A 21,150-nucleotide genomic window follows, 5' to 3' on the forward strand; every position below is an offset into this window, starting at 1 on the left:
TGTACATTTTAAAAATATTTTTTGCTTTTATTTATTTAAAATAATAACAGAGGAACAAAAACAAAAGGTACAAAACACAATCTTTATCCAATAGGGCACAGGTGTCAAACTCAATTGCATCATGGGCCAGATCGTGACATATTGTGGCAAGTTTTTTGCCTTTGTGTTCCGGGGTGGGAATGGCCTACATGTGACATATCCAGCCTGCAGGCTGCCAGGCCTACAATAGGGTATCTCTAATGTTATTGTGCATTATAAAATATAATAAAACTAATAATGGTTAAAGCATCAGGCTAGAAGTCCGGAGACTCTGAATTATAATCCTGTTTAGGCTTGAAGCCAGCTGGGTGACCTTGGGCCACTCACTCTCTCTCAACCCTAGGAAGGAGGCAAGGGCAAACCATTTCTAGAAAAATAAACAAGTCAAGAAGACTTCAGGGATTTGTCAAGCTAGCTACCAGGAATCAACACAGATCCAAATAAACAAGAACAACAGAAATGTAGGAGGATACACCGCTTCCAAAAGTAGACTCATGGCGAGATAATGCTTTGTTTTGTTTATTGATAAATCAACAAAAGACATTTAAAGGTGTACTGAGCAAAAGAAGAGGAAAAAGCAGATTTTTTGTGGGGTTGTTAATGAGCAATGCAGGGAGATTGTGGGATATTCTTTAGAGAATGTGTCTTCATCTTCTGCATTTCAGATTTCAACATTGTCCGAAATATCTCAGCTGAAGTTTTCTACCACTTTTACTGATGGGAAAACAGCCAAAAAATAAAAATAAGAACCAGAGAAGTCTATTCACCATTATGGCCCAGTCAACTAAAAGACAATATTAATTAGCAATTTTACTTGAGAGCCCTGGTGGCATAATGGTTAGAATGCAGCATTGCAGGCTGACTCTGCTCACTGCCAGGAGTTTGATCCTGACCAGCTCAGCCTTTCATTCTTCTGAGGCCAGTAAAATTAGGAGCCAGATTGTGGAGGGCAATATGCTGACTCTGTAAACTGCTTATATAGGGCTGTAAAGCACAGTGAAGTGGTATGTATGTCTGAGTACTATTGCTATTGCTACTTGGAAAATCCTGAAAGGGGCAAGCTGGCTCTGCTTCCCTTACCTCCTAAAATTGGTGAAATATTCTCCGTGGCACCACTACAAATCTATATGTGACAGAATTTTTGAATGAATATTCACAGTCTACTTGAAAGGAGGATGAGTTTTAACACCTTTTTTTTAAATCTTAGAAATCCAGGGTTGCCTATACAGATGATCTCTTCTCCAGTTGCACAGAGTCCACACTATACTTACATATACGCATTGCAGAAATAACACCGGTTGTCATATGTTTTGCCATCAGAGCCACAGTGGGCTTGATATTCCTCGGTGCACCTATCTTTTGGGTATCCCTTGCAATAATCCTATGGGGGAAAGCAAATGGTTTAATTTATAGGGCTAACCTATTCTATTTCTCAAGGAGACAGGATCACAGAACCTATTAATCTGATCTGAACATTTAATCTGGGACAAGTTTATTATCTATTATTATCCTGCCAAACAACAATTTCTTCTTCTAAAGGTAAGAAAGTACAATCCCAGAAGGTTAGTTCCTGTTCCCAAAATGGCCATCCCTCATCTGTGATGCTGGAGTATGGATCCTTTCTTTTTATTATAACTCATATCTTATTTATTTATTATTTATTTTTATTTTATTAGATTTCTGTACCGCCCTTCTCCCGAAGGACTCAGGGCGGTGAACAGCCAAAAGATAAAACACAGGAATACAAAATTTAAAATAGATTAAAACAGATTAAACAATATCTTATAGTATTTATACAACTGTTCATATTAAAAAAAAAATTAAGAAAAAATTCTTTGTCTTATTCTGTCTATTTATGATTCATAATTTTACCTAAATAATTTTTGCATTCTAAAAGTTAGACATTACTCTATATAATTACAAAGAATTAAACTGTAAATAGATTTTCCTAAGAATAATCTGTCATCGCTTCTGATTGCTGAAGAGGATTTCATGTAATAATCATACACTGGTACTTACCCGGGGATCAACTTTTTGAGCAGCAATATCTGGAACAAAAAAAAAATACAAGACCTAAATATAAATAAATATTTGAAAGAAGTTTATATTTTCTCATTCCTTTTTGTCTTTAATTTATTTATGTGTTTGTAGCTTGTCCCTTCCTCTCCCTTCCAATTGATCATTGACTAGCTGTAAGAAAATGAAAAAAATCAGTAGAAATTCAGTAATAACTGGCAGTAGCAATAATGGCGCCAGGATATCATAAAGTAGATCCACAACAGAGCTAAGTAGACACCATTGTTGTTGATTTCATTAGAGATTACAGTTACATTAGACATGAAAGTTCTACTTTATTTCTACTACAGGAAACAATTGTTTACCCACTGCCTTCCTCAGTGTCCATTCAAAGTTACAATTGTGTAAAAATAACTTTGTAACCAATACTCTCATTGATAACCTTCACAGCATCTCCTGATCAAATTATCACCATTTCAGTCAATCTGCATTGTCCTACACCTCACAAACATCAGGGAATACCTCAGGCTATTTCAATATCATACTCCAGGTTCCCTGCCTTGAGCATGGTAATAGCTGCCCCTGCAACCACATTCCTTTTCATGTTATTAGACAATTGAATGCCTCCAAATTTCCCAAAATGAAGATATTGGAATAGGAAATTGAATTTACCAGAATACAAGAAGAACACCAACAGAGCAAGCAGCAGAAAACTTCCTTGCTTCATGATCGTGTTATGAGTTTGGTTGAAACAGGCCTCTTTGGAGCAAATACTGATGGTTAAGCCTCAAAACTCTCCCATGTCTTATATATATGTATCTCTGCTTCCTTAGTGATGTAATATCTCCGTCTCAATGCAATCACGTGAAAATGTGAAATCACTGAAGTATGGGGAAAGCTGCATCGATGTAAAAAGATCTATCTAGCCAAATCATCCAGGAAGCCGGAAACATTTGTCATCCCAAAATTAAGGACTAACCAGAAATACAGGCTATTATCTTGATCATGGCCAGTCTAATCTGAATGGTGTTGAGATCTAGTTTGTAGCCTCCAACTCTTCTTTTTCCTCATCTCCGCCAACTTCTGCTCAATGGATATTGGTTTAATACATTTTTAAAAAGTGTTCTTGTGAAACAAGTTTCTAGTAATGAAAAAAGTGTGGCAAATGCGTTAGCTTAAATAATGTTTAAAAAAAAATATCTGAATGATTTCTTAACATCTCTTGACAAAGTAGCTGAGGTATGAAATTTGGAGCATTTAGACTTAAACTTTGAGTCTGCAAAACCTCTTTTGAGCGCCGTCACTCATTTTAACGGGGAACCTATTAGAAAGATGGGCAGATGGCACTCTAAGTGGACCACAGCTTCAATGAGGTCCAAAGTACTAATTGTTACCATCTACAACACATCTATATGGTTTACTATTATGTTTCCTAAACTTGAGTCCTTAAAGATTGATTATTTTTTTTTGTATCTCAAATATTTGGTTTTTAAAAATATGAAACACAATCTTATCTCTACATTCTGAAAATCAATGAAATAGAAACTAGTATGGAACAAACAACTTCCCAAAAAGATTCATGGAGTGATAATTTTTGCTTTATTTATTGATCAGTCAACATTAGACATTTAATGAAGCTCCAGAGCAGAAGCAGAAGGAAGGACAGAAATGTTCTGAATCTTATTAGTATCTGAGGACACAACATATTAGCAACAAATGATGTGTTTGGGGAGAACTGGGATGGGTGGGGAGGGAAAAGGCTTGTTATTCTATAATCCACTACCTTTTTTTCTTAGGAGCCCACATTGGGTTCTTCAATTGCATGTCCTCTCTGGATTTGGATATGCAAGGGTGACTGATTAGCAGGAAATGCTACTGAGATTTGGGGAGCAAGACAGTCTATATTGTATACATGTCTCTGCAAGGTTGTTGTGGGCAATATTCTGACTCTGTAAACCACTTAAGAGAGGGCTGTAAGATTGAATTGGCTGCCTAATTTGTTTGTTTATTTTGGTGGTGAAAATGAATATGATAATTAACTTTATAAACTTCAGCAGTGAGAACAGAAAGGTGGAGAAAGTATGCTGTAATTTATTGCCTATCAGAAAAATTGTCTGAGTGTATTAAAATAACCCATTCCCAATATTCATATTTAAAAAATAGATATTGGAATTTTTTAAAAATTATGATTATTCAATAATTTAGCATATTTTGTATATTTATGGTTCAAAAATTTCCCAAATAATTCTAATATTCCAAAGGATAGGCAGTATATTATTAATAAAATGTTTTTTATTCTCACTATTATACATCAATACTTGTGGGTCCTGCAAAGAGACTCCATTTAATAACTAAAAGCTAATACTCACCCTTGAACTGATTTTTAGGACTAGCACAAGCAGAGGGAGGAGTTAAAGCATCAGCCCAGAATCCCTACAAAGCCACAAGAGGACAAATTCCAACACCCCCCTTCCCCATGAATGCTGTTGACTCTTATCTAGCAAACCACTAGTCTGAGAAGAGTCCTGTGAACTTTCATTTGTGGAGCTTGGTTGTTTATGGCTGACAGTATATGATCTGATCCTTGTCCCCTCCCTCAAATTAAAATTCTTAAGCAGCTAAGCAAGAATTATTTCCATCTGAACCAGCCTTGGAAATATTTGTATCCAGTGGTGGGTTCCTCCCGGTTCGGCCCAGTTCTCCCGAGCCGGTAGCGGTGATGATAGTGAGTCCCAGCTGGGACGGTGAGTCAGCTGATGGCTAGAGGGAAAAAAAACTGTTTAAACTCTTGCTGTGGGGCTTCAAAGGGCCGCCCTACAGCTGATCAGTGTTAAAAGAAAACAAATGAGTAGACTGGTGCCTGCAAAAATACATGAGTAGATCAGTGCCTGTAAAAATACATGAGTAGATCAGTGCCTGCAAAAATAAATGGGTAGACCAGTGCCTGTAAAAATACATGAGTAGATCAATGCCTGCAAAAATAAATGGGTAGACCAGTGCCTGCAAAAATACATGAGTAGACCAGTGCTGCAAAAAATAAATGGGTAGATCAGTACAGCTCTGCAAGCAGTTAAAAGCCTGGTAGACCAGTACCTCTGCTAAATCCTAAATAATTGTCACATGACCATCAAGCCACGCCCACAAAATAAGCCACACCCACAGAACCGGTAGTAAAAAAATTTAGAACCCACCCCTGTTCAGATGCCTTCTGGCATCTGAAGATGAAACGGCCAGGGAATTGTATGCAAGTGGCAGCAAGCGGCAGAAGAAGGCGGCAATGCAGGTGTCAGGGTGTGCGAGGCCTGATAAGTATGGCATCTCCATCCCCCATCCCCACCCTAGCTTATGTTTTACCTATGTGCCTCGTCCCACCCCCTGCACCTTGGGCTGGGCAGGATCTTAATTAGGTCTAATTTTGTGGGTGGGGCTTAATTTGATTGCATGCACTCAAAAACATGATAGGGGTTCTTTTCAAAGTGGGTCATCTTTTTGGAGAAACACGGTATGTATACCTTGACTACTTTCGTGATATTACATCACTCACTTCCAGATGCAATTGGATAAGGAACTGGTCTGTTGTTGAAGAGTGTGACAAGCTAGTCAGTTTGTAAATTTCCTTTCAACACAATTAACGTAAGATTCAAGAAATGCCTCCCCCTTCATTAAAATGTCTTCAAACTTCTGCATTAGTGGACAGTGTGGATAAAGACATTGGTAATTAGGTAAATAAAACTTTTCCTTCCGTAATATTTTACTTTTAATGCGCTTTTGGTATGATAGTGACATCCAAGTGTTGAAGAGCTGACTTTTATCTGCCACTATCTGCCGACCCAGGTAAGATGGTGATATTAGTCACCTCAGCTATCTGTCAATGGTATAGGATTTTGTCCTGCCATAACATTTCCTCTGCTTGATCTTCCTCCCATGTCTGCTGCTGCCTTAGACATTCCAATCCATAAATTCCACTGGAATTATATAGTTGTTTGAGGGGTTCACAAAAATCAACAAAGGTCAATGTGGCATATTATAATAAAAAGAACAATGACTCCCAGAGATAATCTTCAAATGTGAGGATATCAGCACTGATGGTGGATGTTCAATATTTAGATTAGCTTTTGTACATACAGTACAATCTACAGTGCTGTTGTACATACAGTACAGGCTATAGTCTCTATTGAATTTAGGCAGTTTTCTTGAATGAGACCTCAGTCACCTGAAGATCAACGTTCTACCTCTTTACAAGAAAGCCACTACAACAGTTCAGATTGTACTGATTTGAAGAACTACTCAGTGCTGAAGAGAGGATTGCTCCCCACCTTTATGATGGGAGCAGGGCATAAATGAGGAACTTGAACCAAGAGCAAGGCCTAAAGTGAAGAAACCTAATTTTTCTTATCTTCATCACACTCTGGTTTCTCTCATAAAAAATCTTCTTTCCTCTTGTTCCAGAACTTGGTTTCTTAACCACTGAAGCAGAATTTGTCAAGATATGACAGTTGCTGTCAGTTTGCAATACATTTAGCAAGGCAATAATATGGCAATACAGAGAATAATGCAAGGAAAGGATCATGTGATAAAGGCACTTTCAATGTGGGCTTGCATTGTTGATGCATGAAATGTTCTCTCTTTTAAATTTTGAAACTATAAACATTTGCCTTAGTTATAAGGAAGTCATAAGAAAGGGCAGTATTTAAGGACTGAAAGGGCAATGATAATGTTTGCACTGTAACTCATAGAGACTAGTAAGACCATCCTTCCAAACATAACTTTGGTGTGGGTTTGGTTACTTGGTTTTTGGTGTTTTTTTTTACGTTATAGATAAGTTTCCCAGTTAGCCATATCCCCTTTTCTTTTACTTAGATTATTTTTAATTTTACTTCACTTTATTAATGGCTGGGCAAGTAGCAACCAGCATACAATATGCCAGACATAATACATTCTGTAATGCTAATAAACCTGGGAGATGGTTGGCTTACACGATGAGAAAAAAACAAAAATCACGTGTTATAGACAAGATAGAATTTAGAGGTAAGGAGATTTACCAACAGAATTTAATAAAAAAGGCTTTTTTGGAGTTCTATACAAAGTTATATGCTAAAGATGCAATTCAAGATGTTGATATTGATAGATATTTAAAGATAGATATTCCTGAATTAACGCTGGAACAGAGAGAGAGATTGAATCAGCCAATAACTTCCGAGGAAATTGTTGGGGTAATTAAACAATTAAAAATAGGTAAGGCTCCAGGAACAGATGGACTAACAGCAGTTTATTATAAACATTTACAATTTGAAATGTTAGAACCACTCAAAATCTTATTTAATAAAATACAGGTAGGAGGAGGAGTACCACCTTCCTGGAAAACAGCTTTTGTCTCACTAATTCCAAAGGAGGATCAAAATTCCATCAAACCTGAGAATTTTAGGCCAATTTCACTTTTGAATACTGATTACAAGATTTTTGCTAAGGTACTAGCTAATAGATTAATGCCAGTTATGCAACAAATAATTCATAATGACCAATCAGGGTTTATAAAAGGGAGACAAATGAAATATAATGTTAGACAAATTGTAAACTTACTGGAATATTTGGAAAAAAATAATCAAGTCCCTGCAGCGTTTATATTTTTGGATGCAGAGAAGGCATTTGATCGCTTGAACTGGCAATTTTTGTTTAAAATAATAGAGAAAATGCATTTTGGGGAATATTTTACACAATCAATTAGAGCGATATACCAGCAGCAAACAGCACAAATTATAGTTAATGGAGGTTTAACAGAGGTTTTTAGAATTGAGAAAGGAACAAGGCAGGGGTGTCCTCTGTCCCCATTGCTGTTTATTTTGACTTTGGAAGTGCTATTGAATAAGATACGTGACTCAGAAAAATTGAAGGGTATTGTAATTAGACATCAAGATTATAGATTAAGAGCATTTGCAGATGATTTGGTTGTCACCTTATCCCAACCTATAGAGTCGGCTCCATATATATTGGATATAATTGATCAATATGGGAAAGTATCAGGATTTAAAGTTAATTCACATAGGACAAAGATGATAATTAAAAATATGTCTATACTTGAAAGAGATGAACTAGCAAGAATAACAGATTTTGAAATAGCTAAAAAGGTTAAATATCTAGGAGTGTACATAGCTTCAAATACAAAATTATATAAAAATAACTATGAGGTTCTTTGGCAGAAGGTACAGAAGGATATGGAGAATTGGAAAAAATTACAGTTGTCTTTATTGGGAAGAATTGCAGCAATTAAAATGAATGTGTTACCTAGATTTTTATTTTTGTTCCAAATGATACCTGTGCTTAAGAAAGATGAAAATCTGAAAGAATGGCAGAAAGGTGTTAATACTTTCATTTGGGCTGGGAAAAAACCCAGAATAAAAATGAAAATTATACAAGATACACGTGAAAGAGGGGGTCTCAAAATGCCTAATTTAAGATTATATTATGAAGCAGCGGTCTTATCACAAATTAGTGACTGGTTTAACTTAACTGAGGGGAGAATTTGAATCTAGAAGGTTATGATTTGTTATATGGATGGCATGCCTATTTGTTATATGACAAAAAAGTGGATAAAGTATTTAAGGCCCATATACTTAGAAATGCTTTGTTGAGGGTTTGGAAAAAATATCAATATAAGTTAAATTATAAGATACCTGTATGGGTAAATCCTAGACATGCAATAGAAAATATAAGTATAGAACAAAAACAGGAGGTGATTACCTATAAAGAGCTTCTTATTATGGAAAGGGGGGTAATGTATTTGAAACCTTTAGATACATTGAGAGAAGAAGGTATAATTTATACATGGTTTCAGTACGGTCAACTTCAAGCTAGATGGAAGGAAGACCAAAAAACTGGCTTCGTGCAAAATGAGGAGAATTTGGTAAAACAAATTAGAGATCAAAAAAAATGCATATTAAAAGGTTGTATAATGCTTTATTGGAAATAGACTCTGAGACGGAATTGGTTAAAGACTGTATGATTAAATGGGCACAAAATTTTCAAGAGCCAGTAATGATGGAGACTTGGGAAAAGATTTGGATTAGAAATGTGAAATTTACACAAGCACAAAATTTAAGAGAAAACTTTTATAAAATGTTTTATAGATGGCACTTAGATCCTAAAAAATTATCATGTATGTATCCTAATGTGCAAGCTAAATGTTGGAGATGTGACTGTGATGATGCAACTTATTATCATATATGGTGGACTTGTAGAAAAATCAAAGCATTTTGGATAAAGATTTGGTGGGTGATGCAGAACATTTTTAAAAAAAGACTGAAATTTACTCCACAGTTATTTTTACTGGGTATAACTACAGACTGTACAGTTGCAGAGACTAAACTGATTTTGAACCTGATAACAGCAGCAAGATTGCCGATAGCACAACATTGGAAGAAGGATTTTTTGCCTACTATTGATGACTGGATATTGAAAGTAACTAATTTAGCTGAAATGGCTAAAATTTCAGCATATTTGAAGGACCATACACAAGAAAGGTATATACAGGACTGGAGAAGATGGATTGATTATATTCAAAATAAGTATCAAACCAAAAAATATCAAATAGCTTATGAATGATTTCTTTTAACTGTATAAGCGTTATATAAGTGATATTAGAAGTTTTATGTCTAAGAAGTAGGATTTTATCTATGGGGGGTTAAGAATTTGTTTTAGGGGGTGTTAGTTTAATGATTGGTTAAGCAATTTAGTTTATTGTTTAAAGTTAATAGAAATACCTTGTGTTCCGCTCTGGGAAGTCGGGGAGGGGGAGGGGGGGTTGGATGGGAGGGCTGTGGGGAAATTGTGTTTGTTCTAAAACTTTTTCAATAATAAAAAAAAAGATATGACAGTTGCTGTCAGTTTGCAATACATTTAGCAAGGCAATAATATGGCAATACAGAGAATAATGCAAGGAAAGGATCATGTGATAAAGGCACTTTCAATGTGGGCTTGCATTGTTGATGCATGAAATGTTCTCTCTTTTAAATTTTGAAACTATAAACATTTGCCTTAGTTATAAGGAAATCATAAGAAAGGGCAGTATTTAAGGACTGAAAGGGCAATGATAATGTTTGCACTGAAACTCATAGAGACTAGTAAGACCATCCTTCTGAACATAACTTTGGTGTGGGTTTGGTTACTTGGTTTTTGGTGGTTTTTTTATGTTATAGATAAGTTTCCCAGTTAGCCATATCCCCTTTTCTTTGACTTAGATTATTTTTAATTTTACTTCACTTTATTATCTTAAAATAAATAAAGGTAAAGAGAACTATGGGATTGGGGCATGCAGAAGATCTGGTTGTTACCCTAACGTGGTGGTTGGATTTAATAATCTAGATAAAAGACACTACAGAAGATACTATATGGAATATAAATATAAAGTCACTCGGGTGGTTTTTTATATACGAAAACACTTATTATTGATGGGGGCAGATGGTAATTGAAGATACTGAATATACTGTTGGAAGCAGAACTTGATGTTACCCTAACATGGGCGATGGAATTAATAATCCAGTTGAAAGACATTACAGAAGATACTATATGGATTACAAATTTAAAGTCATTTGAGGATTTTATTTATATATGGAAATATCTTTTAGTGGTGTGGTGTGGGCAGAAGAACAAAGATATTAAAAATATTAGGTATGGTAGACCTGTAGGAAAATGGGTGGAGATAGGTTAGGTTACTGATTGTTTAGTTTAGGAAAAGGGATGTTATGTTCAGATATTAATATACGTAAAAGATTTGAATTAAGAGATATATGTATGGGGGTGGAGGAAATGGGTAGATTATGAGTTGAATAAATGCCAAATTAGGATTTATTATATAATTTTTTAGCTGAAGGTTGCTTTGAAATGTATAGTATAGGGGGGATATAATAATAATGTTAGAAAGAAATGGTTAGCATATGGGGGGGGTGTAAAAGGATGGTAAAGTATTATATAATCTGATATCAATTTGGATTTTATTTTGGAGAAGCCATGGGGGGAGGGGAGGGGGAGGCGGGGTTAGGGAGGAGGGGGGAAAAAAAGGGGGGAAATCTGTATTTGAAAAACTTTTTCAATAAAAAAAAGATATGACAGTTGCTGTCAAGTTTTCAATGTTGTATTTAGCAAGGCAATAATACAGCAGTACAGGCAGGGAAAGGAACATGTGACATTGGCACTTTCAGTGTGTGATGATGCATAAAATGGAGACTGATCTTTGGAAAGTGAAATGGACATTGACTTACCTGAATGTCCCTTTTCAGAACGCTGCGGATACACTCCAGCACTGGAAAATCCTCATCTCTGACAGCAACTGAGAGGACTAATATTTAAATTAATCACCCACTCTGTGCTCCTACCACGCCCCCTTTTGCACTCAGATCCCCAGTCTTGAACGAAGGACCAGCAAACAAAATGTAACAAAACTTTATTAACAACAAGGAAACCAACAACAAAATAAGGGAGGAAAATGGAGTGTATCCGCAGCGTTCTGAAAAGGGACATTCAGGTAAGTCAATGTCCATTTTCCAGAACGCTGCTCCTACACTCCAGCACTGGGACATACCCAAGGCTAACCATCAGGGGCGGGCAAACAATCTCCACCCACAGAAGCCCTTGAAACAACACCCTGCAAAACTCTGCGCCCAAAGGACGCCTCAGCCGACGCATAAGCGTCAATACGATAATGTCTAATAAAAGGCGACAAGGAAGTCCAAGTGGCCGCCCTACATATGTCCAGCACAGAGGCCTGAGTCGCCCAGGCTGCCGAGGTCGCCGCACTCCGAGTCGAATGAGGCTGAATCCCCGCAGGAACAGTCCTAGACTGCTTCTCATATGCAGACGAAATGCAGGCCTTAATCCAACGACCAATCGTGGACGATGACACCTTCTGACCCATTGTAGCAGGATGAAACGACACAAAAAGAGCCTCCGACCTTCGAAACGAAGCAGTTCTGCGGATATAACGCCTCAAGGCCCGACGAACGTCCAGAGTGTGCCAAAGAACCTCCCGCTGATGACTGGGTGAAGGACAGAAATCTGGCAGAACCAGCTCTTGTGAACGATGAAACCAAGAATTCACTTTAGGCGTAAACGCCGGATCCAGACGAAGCACCACGGTGTTAGGACGAAAAATGCACAAGTCCTCCCTGACGGACAAAGCAGCCAACTCGGAAATCCGTCTGGCTGAAGTTATTGCCACAAGAAATGCAACTTTAAACGACAGAAACTTGAGGGGAATCGAACCAAGGGGCTCAAACGGAGCCATAGTAAGAGCTTGAAGAACCAGAGGCAAATCCCAAGAAGGATAACGATGAACAGTGGGAGGTCTCAGATTCGTGGCGCCATGCAGGAAATCCTTCACCCAAGGATGATGAGACAACGAAGTGTACGGAGGAAAGGAGAGGACCGTAGCTAACGCTGCCACCTGACGCCTCAGAGTGGCCGACGCCAGTCCTTTGTCCAAACCGGATTGGAGAAAGCCTAAGACATCCTGGATAGTTGCAGACGTCGGGTCAACATGGGCCCCCGCACACCAGCGACAAAATGCTCTCCAAGAGGCTTCATAGATCCTGGTCGTGGACGGCCTGCGGGCCGCCTGCATCGTGCCAATCACTGGATCCGGAAGTCGGCCCTTCTTTAAGATGACACGTTCAAATGCCAAACGGCCAACTGGAGCCACTGGGGCTCTGGATGACGAATGGCCCCTTGGCACAGAACCACTCGATGAGGAGGGATCACCCACGGGTCGGTTACGGAAAACTCCACCAGGTCCGCAAACCATGGTCTGCGTGGCCAACGGGGCGCCACAAGCAACACTTCCGCCCTCTCCGCAATCATCTTCCTGATCACCTGCTGGATCAACGTGATCGGCGGGAAGGCGTACAGAAGCCCGGCCGGCCACCGACACCTCAGTGCGTCGACGTCCTCTGCCAACGGAGACGGGTAGCGAGAGAAGAACCGGGGCAGCTGGGCGTTTGCGGGACTGGCGAACAGGTCCACCACCGGCTCCCCGAAACGAAGAGAGGCCTCCTGGAACAGCCTCGGAAGCAGCTGCCACTCGGCTTGATCGATCACCTCTCTGCTGAGCCAGTCCGCCCGCGTGTTGGCCGTGCCCGAAATGTGGTCCGCTCGAATCGACAACAGGTGACGCTCCGCCCAGTTGAACAGTCTCTCCGACTCGAGCATCAACCCCCGTGACTTCGTCCCCCCTTCTCGGTTCACGTGTGCCTTGGCAGACGTGTTGTCCGTGAGGACCAAGACGTGGCGACCCTGGACCAGGTGTCCGAAGTGGAGCAGGGCAAGACGGATCGCACGAAGCTCGAGCAGATTGATGCTGAGTATCCGTTCCTCTGGGGTCCACTGCCCCTGGGTCACCTGAGCACCCAGATGGGCCCCCCAGCCGTGGAGACTGGCATCGGTAGTCACTATGATCCGGTTCGGCTCCAGAAAGCTGCAGCCCTTCAGGAGCGCAGATGTCTTCCACCAACGGAGTGACAGTCGGACTTGGGGGCTCACGAGCACCCTCCTCGTAGAGTTGGAACAGCCCTTCCGCTGGAAAGGAAGTAGAAGCCACTGCAACTGGCGAGAGTGTCTGCGAGCCCACGGTACCACTCGAAAACAGGAAACTAGCTTCCCCAGCAACTGTGACAGAGTCAGCAGAGACACCGACCTCCGGCTCAGGACCTGGTCCAGCAACCTCCGGATGCTGCTCACCCTCTCTGAAGACAGGAACACCTGCCCTTTCACGGAGTCTATCACGGTGCCAAGGTGCAGAATCGAAGTCGAAGGAACAAGTTGACTCTTTTCCAAATTTACAGTGAAGCCGTGCTCTCGGAAGGTGGAAAGCACGTGTTCTATGTCGTGCGCTGCACGCGCCTGGGACGACGAGAGGACGAGAACATCGTCCAGGTAACACAACACTCTCACCGGAACCGTACTGAGCGTTGCCGCCACCACTGCCACCAGCTTGGTGAACGTTCTGGGAGCCGAAGAAAGTCCGAACGGCATTGCACAGTACTGGTAATGCTTGCCCGCATATTCGAAGCGTAGAAATTGTCGATGAGAGGGAAGAACTGGAACATGGAGGTAGGCCTCCCGTAAATCCACCGACTGTAAAAAGTCCCCTTTGCGGACCGAAGCCAGAATCGAACGAAGGGAGTGCATCTTGAAACGACGATAGCGCACCGCTAGATTCAAGTGCTTGAGATTGAGAATCCCCCGGACGCCTCCTGAACTTTTCGGCACCAAAAACAGGATCGAGTAGAAGCCGGTCCCTTGTTGATTTAGCGGAACCGGTTCTATCGCCCTGATCTCGAGCAAGTGTGAAATCTCTGCCGCCATGAGACGCCGACAGTCGGCCGCCAATGGAACTGGACACCTGATGAAACGGCGAGGAGGGGATTCGGTAAATTCGATCGAGAGGCCCACCGAGATCGTGCGCCGCACCCAATCGTCCTGCGTGGACATCTCCCACCGGCGATGAAATGCTTGAAGACGACCGCCCACAGGACCCGGGATCGGTGAGTCATTTGCCTCTACGGAAAGGCCTGGAGCTGGCCCCACGAAATGGCCGCTTCGACGAGGTCTGAGGTCTGCTGCGGTCTCGGAAACGTTGACGGTCCGTGAAGCGGTCAGCCGGCTGAAAGGATTGTCTGTAAGAAGAGGATCCACTCGACCCCGAATAAGGCCGAAAGGACTGGCGCTGAGCGTACGGCACGTAACGTCTGTCCTGCTTGCGAAAGGAAGAGGGCAGCACTTTCCTCTTATCTTTATCCTCCACCAACACCGGATCTAGGGCCTCACCAAACAAGTTAGGCGCTTTATACGGAGCTGCCGCCAGCTTCCATTTTGCCTTAACATCGGCTTTCCACGGACGTAGCCAGAAAAGGCGCCGTGACGTGATGGTAGCTGCCAGCGCCCTCGATGCAAATTTGACAGAATTCAGCGATGCATCAGCTGAATATTCGGTGGCTGCAATGATCTTGTTGACATCGTGGCGCAACCTAGTTTCTTCCGGAGGCAGGCGCTCCCGAAGCTGACGCAACCAGATTAACGAGGCGCGATTGAAGAAGGAAGTGGCTGTGGCAGTTTTGACAGTCCAGGCCCCTGCCTGGTGGGACCTCCGGAAGGCCATCTCTGTACGTCTGTCCTCAGACTTAAGACCCTCAAGCGGATCAGACGAAACCATTGATTGAGTAGTGAGGCTTGCCACTGGAGCATCTACTGTGGGTAAGTCCAACAACTTCTCCAATTCAGGAGCCGGACAGAACAGCTTTTTATCCAAATTACTGGGTGCAGTGGACGACCCAGGTTGTGCCCAAGGGGCCTGCAACACTTCAGTGAACAGTTGAGGGCACGGGATAAAGTCTTTTTCCTGCTTAACTGGCTTGAACAAGGCATCATGCGGACCTGTTTCCGACCGTACCTCTGGAGGCTGGGCTCCCACCGACCCCAGGTTCGTGGTCAATCTAGCCTTGTGTAGAAGAGATTTAAACAAGGCCGGACGAAACAGGCCCGTGAAGGCTGGTGAGTCGGGCAGTAATCCCTCGTCCTCAGAGAATTCCGGCTCATCAGCACAATCCTCGTCCTGCTCAGAGCTTTCCGACGTGTCGGAATCTCGAGGAGAAGTATGCCTGATCCGACGTGAAGACGAGGAAGACAGCACACCGGAAGAAGTTCCTGCCGCAGAAGACTGGGCCATTGTCTGTGCACTCGCTGCCATGATTGAAGCCAGGGCCGTAGAGAGCATTGACTGGAAGTCCATCTGCGACAGAGGAGGGGAGGGCTCCACTGCCCGAAGCCCTGCAGCCGTGGGAGTGAATGTGGCTGATGGTTGTCGCCCGGAACGCGCTGCAGCGTCCAGCCCTACTAACGATACATCAGGCATCGACTGTGAAACACCCCTACGTAAAGTTGATGAAGTGGGTTGTGCCATTCGTGTCTCAGACCCTGCTGTGATAGGGGGCGACTGACGGCTTGCACCCGCCTCCCGGCTTGGAGACAAAGCTGCTGCCTGTTTGGCCTTCTCCCATTGCCTCTCCAAAGCATTGTGACGCCTAAGAGCGTCTTTATCCGCTGCAGACGAGCTCTTGGATGAGTGGGCCCCATGACCGCTCGAGCGAGGCTTTTTGCCCGACTTTTTCTTGCGGGACTTAGAAGGTCGTACCGGGCTGGCCTCCAGCTCAATATCAGAAGAAAACGAGGAATCGGCCATGGTTTTTTTTTTTTTTTTTAAACAAGGCCCACCCCTGCTGAGGTCAGTAACACTGTCCAAAAAGAACTCACACAATAATGGACTAGCGCTCTGCCTTGGGGTAGGCAGGAAGCGTTAAGGCCGACCAAGGGCTACACCAGAATTGGGGGTATATCAAATGGGGCCAGTGAGGTCTCTGGAAGGCCCCCCCCCTCTTTTTTTTTTTTAAAATGTCCCGGCAGGAACACCCCACTGGGTAAATCCTCGCCTGATCCTGCGTCCAGATGGGCGGGATAAAGGCAGCGGCACAGATGCAGGCCCGACAAAATGGCGGCCGTCCAAACCGTCCAAAATGGCGGCCCCGTTGTAATGGCGCAGCAAACGAACGCGCCTCCCAGGTTCCAGGAAAACACTCGCCGCCCTGGCCTCTCCCGGCCGCCACACTCTTGAGCTCCTCGCGGAGGATTGGAGCTGCGCCCACCAGCTGCTCAGCGGGGAGACGGCGAGCCACCACGAGCCGCACCGCGCTCCTCCGATTGCCCCTCAATCGGCTTGCTCCAGGCCGCGGGAAAGCCTCAACACGCGGCGCCGCCCGTAGAAACTCACGGGACGGACGCCGGAACGGAGCCGAGCTGGAGACGCTCCTCACCTTCGGCTCTTGATCCGCTGCTGCCCCTCTCTATGTGAAGCCGCAATGGGGGAGCGACGGCTAACCGCCCTACCCCCGACTCTCCAGCGGCAAAGTTACAGCCGGCTCCGCCCCACAGGGACAGAAGCCGGCGGCAGCGAGCGCTCCACGCGCTAGGGTCGGAACGGCCCAGCTCCCCGGGCACGAAGCCGACCAACAGCTGTTTGGGGCGGAATTGAGCAGCCAAAAGTAAAAGAGACAGAAAAACACCTTTAAAGGAACAGAAACCTCCGAAGGGAAAAAAAGGGGGCTAATCAAAAATAAATAAAAACCTCACGCAATCTAGGAGCACAGGAAAAATCCTCCCAGTCTGTCAGCAACTGAGAGAAAGACTGGAGATCTGAGTGCAAAAGGGGGCGTGGTAGGAGCACAGAGTGGGTGATTAATTTAAATATTAGTCCTCTCAGTTGCTGTCAGAGATGAGGATTTTCCAGTGCTGGAGTGTAGGAGCAGCGTTCTGGAAAATGGAAGATGTCACATTTTCTGCTTATAGACTCCATGCCTGTGTATGAAGTTGTACTCCTGCTTCAGAGGTGATTCTCATCAGAGATGCATCCATTTTCAGAAAGAAAAATATATGTGAGATGATGGGGAAAGCTCATATTTGAATACTTCTGAATTGGAAATAATTCCTGTGTATCCAAGACATTGCTGAGAAGATTCTACCTTGAAGCAATGTTACCTCAGTGACCCATCCAACTTGATCAGCAGAATGGGCACTCTGCAAATTCTCCAGAGCCAAAGAGTGTCAGCTGACAGTGATGAGAAGAGGGGCCTTTTTTGCTGTAGCCCCTGCCATATGGAATATTTTGCCCTTGGAGATTAGAATGGCCCCAACCCTGTTAGCTTTATTTTGTGGATGTTATTTTATTATTTTAATGTTTTAAAAACTGTTTTAATTGTTCTATAATTTTAGAATGGTAAGTTTCCCCGAGTCACTTGGTTGAGTGGCTGTAGAAATCAAAGAAATTAACAAAAAGTAAAAATAAGATAAATTTCCGCTTTTTCTGTCATGAGAAAAATTCCCCTGTTTTGGGGGATATCAGTAACCAACTTTTCATTAATGTCTTTTGCTTAAATCCAATATCATACAACATTAGTAATATGTAGCAATATGTATCCAATAGTATATGTCATTATTGTGCATTTTAAAATATAATAATAAAACTAGCAATGTATGTTGATGCAAGCCAGTTCAAGTGTTGTGGTTAAAGCACCAGGCTAGAAAACAGGAGAACATGAGTTCTAGCCCCACCTTAGGCACAAAGCCCGTTAATTCCCCTTGGGCTAGTCACTCTCTGTCAGCTCTAGGAAGAAAGCAGGGCAAACCACTTCTGAAATAAAAAAAAATGTGCCAAGAAAACTGCAGGGACTTGTCGATGACGTTAATAGGAGTCAACAGTAACTCAAAGGTGCACACCCCCATATAAACAGTATCCTGATAAATTGATTGCAAAAGAAGACTCATTCAGAGATATTTTGCTTTACTTATTGATAAATCAACAAAAAACATTTAATGGAGCAACAGAGTAGAAGCAGAGGGAAGAAGAGAAGTTTTGTGGGGAAGTTAATGAACAAGGCATGAAGATCCTGTGACATTCTTTAGTGGATTTTCCTTAGTCTTCTGCACGTCCAGATTCATTACATGGTGCAAATTTTATTAGCTGAAGTTTTCTACCACCGGAACTGATGGGGAAACAAAATCAAAATGTAATGACCATTCACCGTTATGGCCCAGCCAAATAAAGGACTAAAATAATCAGCAAGGTTCCTTGGGATCTCCTGAAACTGGCAAGTTGGCTACCTTTCCCTCACCCTCCAAAAATTAATAAGGTGGACTCTTTGGCACCAGTCTATGGTTTACCTGTGATGGAATATGAATTCTGAGTGAATACTGATAGTCTACTTGAACTGAGGATCAGTTTTCACACTTTTTTTAAAGCCTAGAAATCCTGGGCTCCCTAGAAAAATGGTCTCTTCTCCAGGTGCAGGGCGTCGACCATATACTTACACATATGCATTGCAGAAATCACACTGGTTGCCATAGGTTTTGCCATCAGAAGCACAGTGGGGCAGGTACTCAAGAGTGCATATTGGTTGTGGGTACCCCTTGCAATAAATCTGTGGGAGAAAAGCAAATGATTTGTTTGATAGAGCTGCCGCTCTACTTCTCAAGAAGGCAGGACCACAGAACTTATGATCATAACATGAACATCCAATCTTTGACAAATGATTATTGTTATCCTCCCAAACTGTAATTGCTTCTTCTGAAACATAAAAAAAAAACACAATCCTATTAGCTTCTGTTCCCCAAATGTCCATCCCTCATTTGTCATGCTAGACAATGGATTTTTTTTCTTTTGATGAACTATGTCTTATATCTTTAAGCTACCATTCATATAAAATAATAAAAGTAATGTTTATTTATAGTTCAAAACTTTTCTTAAATGATTTTTGCCTTCTATACTTTCTCCACTATCATGTCTCATCACTTCTGATTGATCAAGGGAACATCATTTAATAAGAATAAGCTGGTTCTCACCTCAAGATCAGGTATCTTTGCAGCAGTATCTGGAACAAAAACAAAAAACAAAATGTAAACATTTGAAACAATTAGCTTTTTTAAAGCTTTAATTTATATATGTGTTTGTTTGTACCCTGTCCAACCCTCCCCACCTTCCATTTGAAAAGCATTGAGTAGCTGAAAAAAAATTAAACAAGTATAAATGGTGCTAGTGTGTCATAAAGCAGATCCAATGCAAAGCCTCTGTTTTGATTTCATTAGAAAATATGTTTACATTATACATGAAAACTCCATTTCATTTCCATTACAGATGTTACAATGTGCTGAAAAAACAACTTTGCAACCAATGCCTGTGTTCATGACCTTTGCAGTCACAGGATCACCATTATAGTCAGTATGCATTGTTCTATGCTTGTCCTATTGTTTCCTCTCATTTCCAAAGTGGAGAGATTGGAGAGAAAGGGATTACATGATAATTAGCAGGCAATTAAAGTAGAATATACATAGAAAGCAATGAATGGAATGAAATTAAAATTAATGAAATGAAATTGAAATTAAATGAAAAGCTTTTAGTAAAAAATCCAACTCACCAGAATACAAGAAGAACAGTGCCAGAGCAAGCAGCAGAAAGCCTCCTCGCTTCATGATTGTGCCAGTGAGTTTGGTTGAAATAGGTCTTTTTAGAGCAGTAGATGCTGAGGGTTAAGCCTCAAAGCTCTCTCATGTCTTATATATGCATATCCCTGTTTCTTTGGTGATGCAATCTCTCCGTCTCATTGCAATCACATGTGAAAGTGTGACATTGTTGAAACATGTGGGAAGCTGCACCAATTTTTAAAAAAATGTCTATGCAAATTATCCAGGAAGCTAGAAACATGTGGCATCCAAAACTGAAGGAACTAGCCAAAAATATAGGCTGATACCTTGATCAGGGCCACTTTTAATCTCAATGGTATTGAGATTTATTTTGAGGGCTCCAGCTCAGGACTGTCTTTTTTTTTTTTTTAATTTGATTTATATGCCGCCCTTCTCCGGAGACTCAGGGCGGCTTACAATGCGTTAAGCAATAGCCTTCATCCTTTTGTATATTTATACGAAGTCAGCTTATTGCCCCCACAAACTGGGTCCTCATTTCACCTACCTTAGAAAGGATGAAAGGCTGAGTCAACCTTGAGCCTTGGCGAGATTCGAATCCTGCAGTAATTGCAGGCAGCTGGTCTTAATAAGCTTAATAACAGGGTGCCTTAAACCCCTGTACTACCAAGGCTCTTGCCAAGTGCCAATAAAATAAATATATATTTAATTTTATCGACTATTTACATTTTTATTCCTGTGAGTAGTTGTCATAGGGGCCCCAGTACACTCCTTATATACAAAAAAGGTAGTATATAACTAATAATTAACTAATATAATTAATTATATAAGTAAATAATTAGTTATATAAACTAATTGATTTATATTAAAATGTTGAATTTATATTAAACAACTGTAATATTACATAATTAACCAATGTTAGAGCCTTGGTACTACAGCCTTGGTACTACAGTGGTTTAAAGCACCCTGTTATTAACACAGCTGCCTGCAATTTACTGCTGGTTCGAATCTCTCCAAGGCTCAAGGTTGACTCAGCCTTCCATCCTTTCTAAGGTAGGTTAAATGAGGACCCAGTTTGTGGGGGCA

General features: G+C 41.7%; 2 protein-coding genes across 2 annotated transcripts; both read right to left on the minus strand.

The window, feature by feature from the left end:
- Positions 1-265: 265 nt before the first annotated feature.
- On the minus strand, positions 266-2,805 carry LOC148115485 (ovomucoid-like). Its single transcript, XM_087885072.1, has 4 exons — positions 2,728-2,805; positions 2,059-2,087; positions 1,311-1,420; positions 266-753 (listed from the first exon to the last, which is right to left on the minus strand). Exons 1-4 carry the CDS (start codon positions 2,780-2,782, stop codon positions 708-710), a joined length of 240 nt encoding a protein of 79 aa, XP_087741198.1. The 5' UTR covers positions 2,783-2,805; the 3' UTR covers positions 266-707.
- A 15,608-nt stretch (positions 2,806-18,413) lies between these two features.
- Positions 18,414-20,194, minus strand: LOC148115486 (ovomucoid-like). Its single transcript, XM_087885073.1, has 4 exons — positions 20,061-20,194; positions 19,489-19,517; positions 18,958-19,067; positions 18,414-18,632 (listed from the first exon to the last, which is right to left on the minus strand). The coding sequence occupies exons 1-4, from the start codon at positions 20,113-20,115 to the stop codon at positions 18,563-18,565; spliced, it is 264 nt and encodes an 87-aa protein (XP_087741199.1). The 5' UTR covers positions 20,116-20,194; the 3' UTR covers positions 18,414-18,562.
- Between the last annotated feature and the right edge of the window lie 956 nt (positions 20,195-21,150).

Source organism: Pantherophis guttatus, chromosome 2 (genome assembly GCF_059756535.1).
Source record: "Pantherophis guttatus breed Tessera chromosome 2, ASM5975653v1, whole genome shotgun sequence".
Lineage (NCBI taxonomy): Eukaryota > Metazoa > Chordata > Lepidosauria > Squamata > Colubridae > Pantherophis > Pantherophis guttatus.

Excerpts from the sequence above, each read along its gene's own strand:
- LOC148115485 (XM_087885072.1), bottom strand. The coding sequence starts at position 2,782 with ATGAAGCAAGGAAGTTTTCTGCTGCTTGCTCTGTTGGTGTTCTTCTTG. Across the intron at positions 1,421-2,058 it reads CTCAAAAAGTTGATCCCCGG|GATTATTGCAAGGGATACCC; the intron begins GTAAGTACCAGT and ends TTTCCCCCATAG. Across the intron at positions 754-1,310 it reads TATTTCTGCAATGCGTATAT|TAAAAGTGGTAGAAAACTTC; the intron begins GTAAGTATAGTG and ends TTTTCCCATCAG.
- LOC148115486 (XM_087885073.1), bottom strand. The coding sequence starts at position 20,115 with ATGAAGCGAGGAGGCTTTCTGCTGCTTGCTCTGGCACTGTTCTTCTTG. Across the intron at positions 19,518-20,060 it reads ACTGTTCTTCTTGTATTCTG|ATACTGCTGCAAAGATACCT; the intron begins GTGAGTTGGATT and ends TTTTTGTTCCAG. Across the intron at positions 19,068-19,488 it reads CAAAGATACCTGATCTTGAG|ATTTATTGCAAGGGGTACCC; the intron begins GTGAGAACCAGC and ends TTTCTCCCACAG.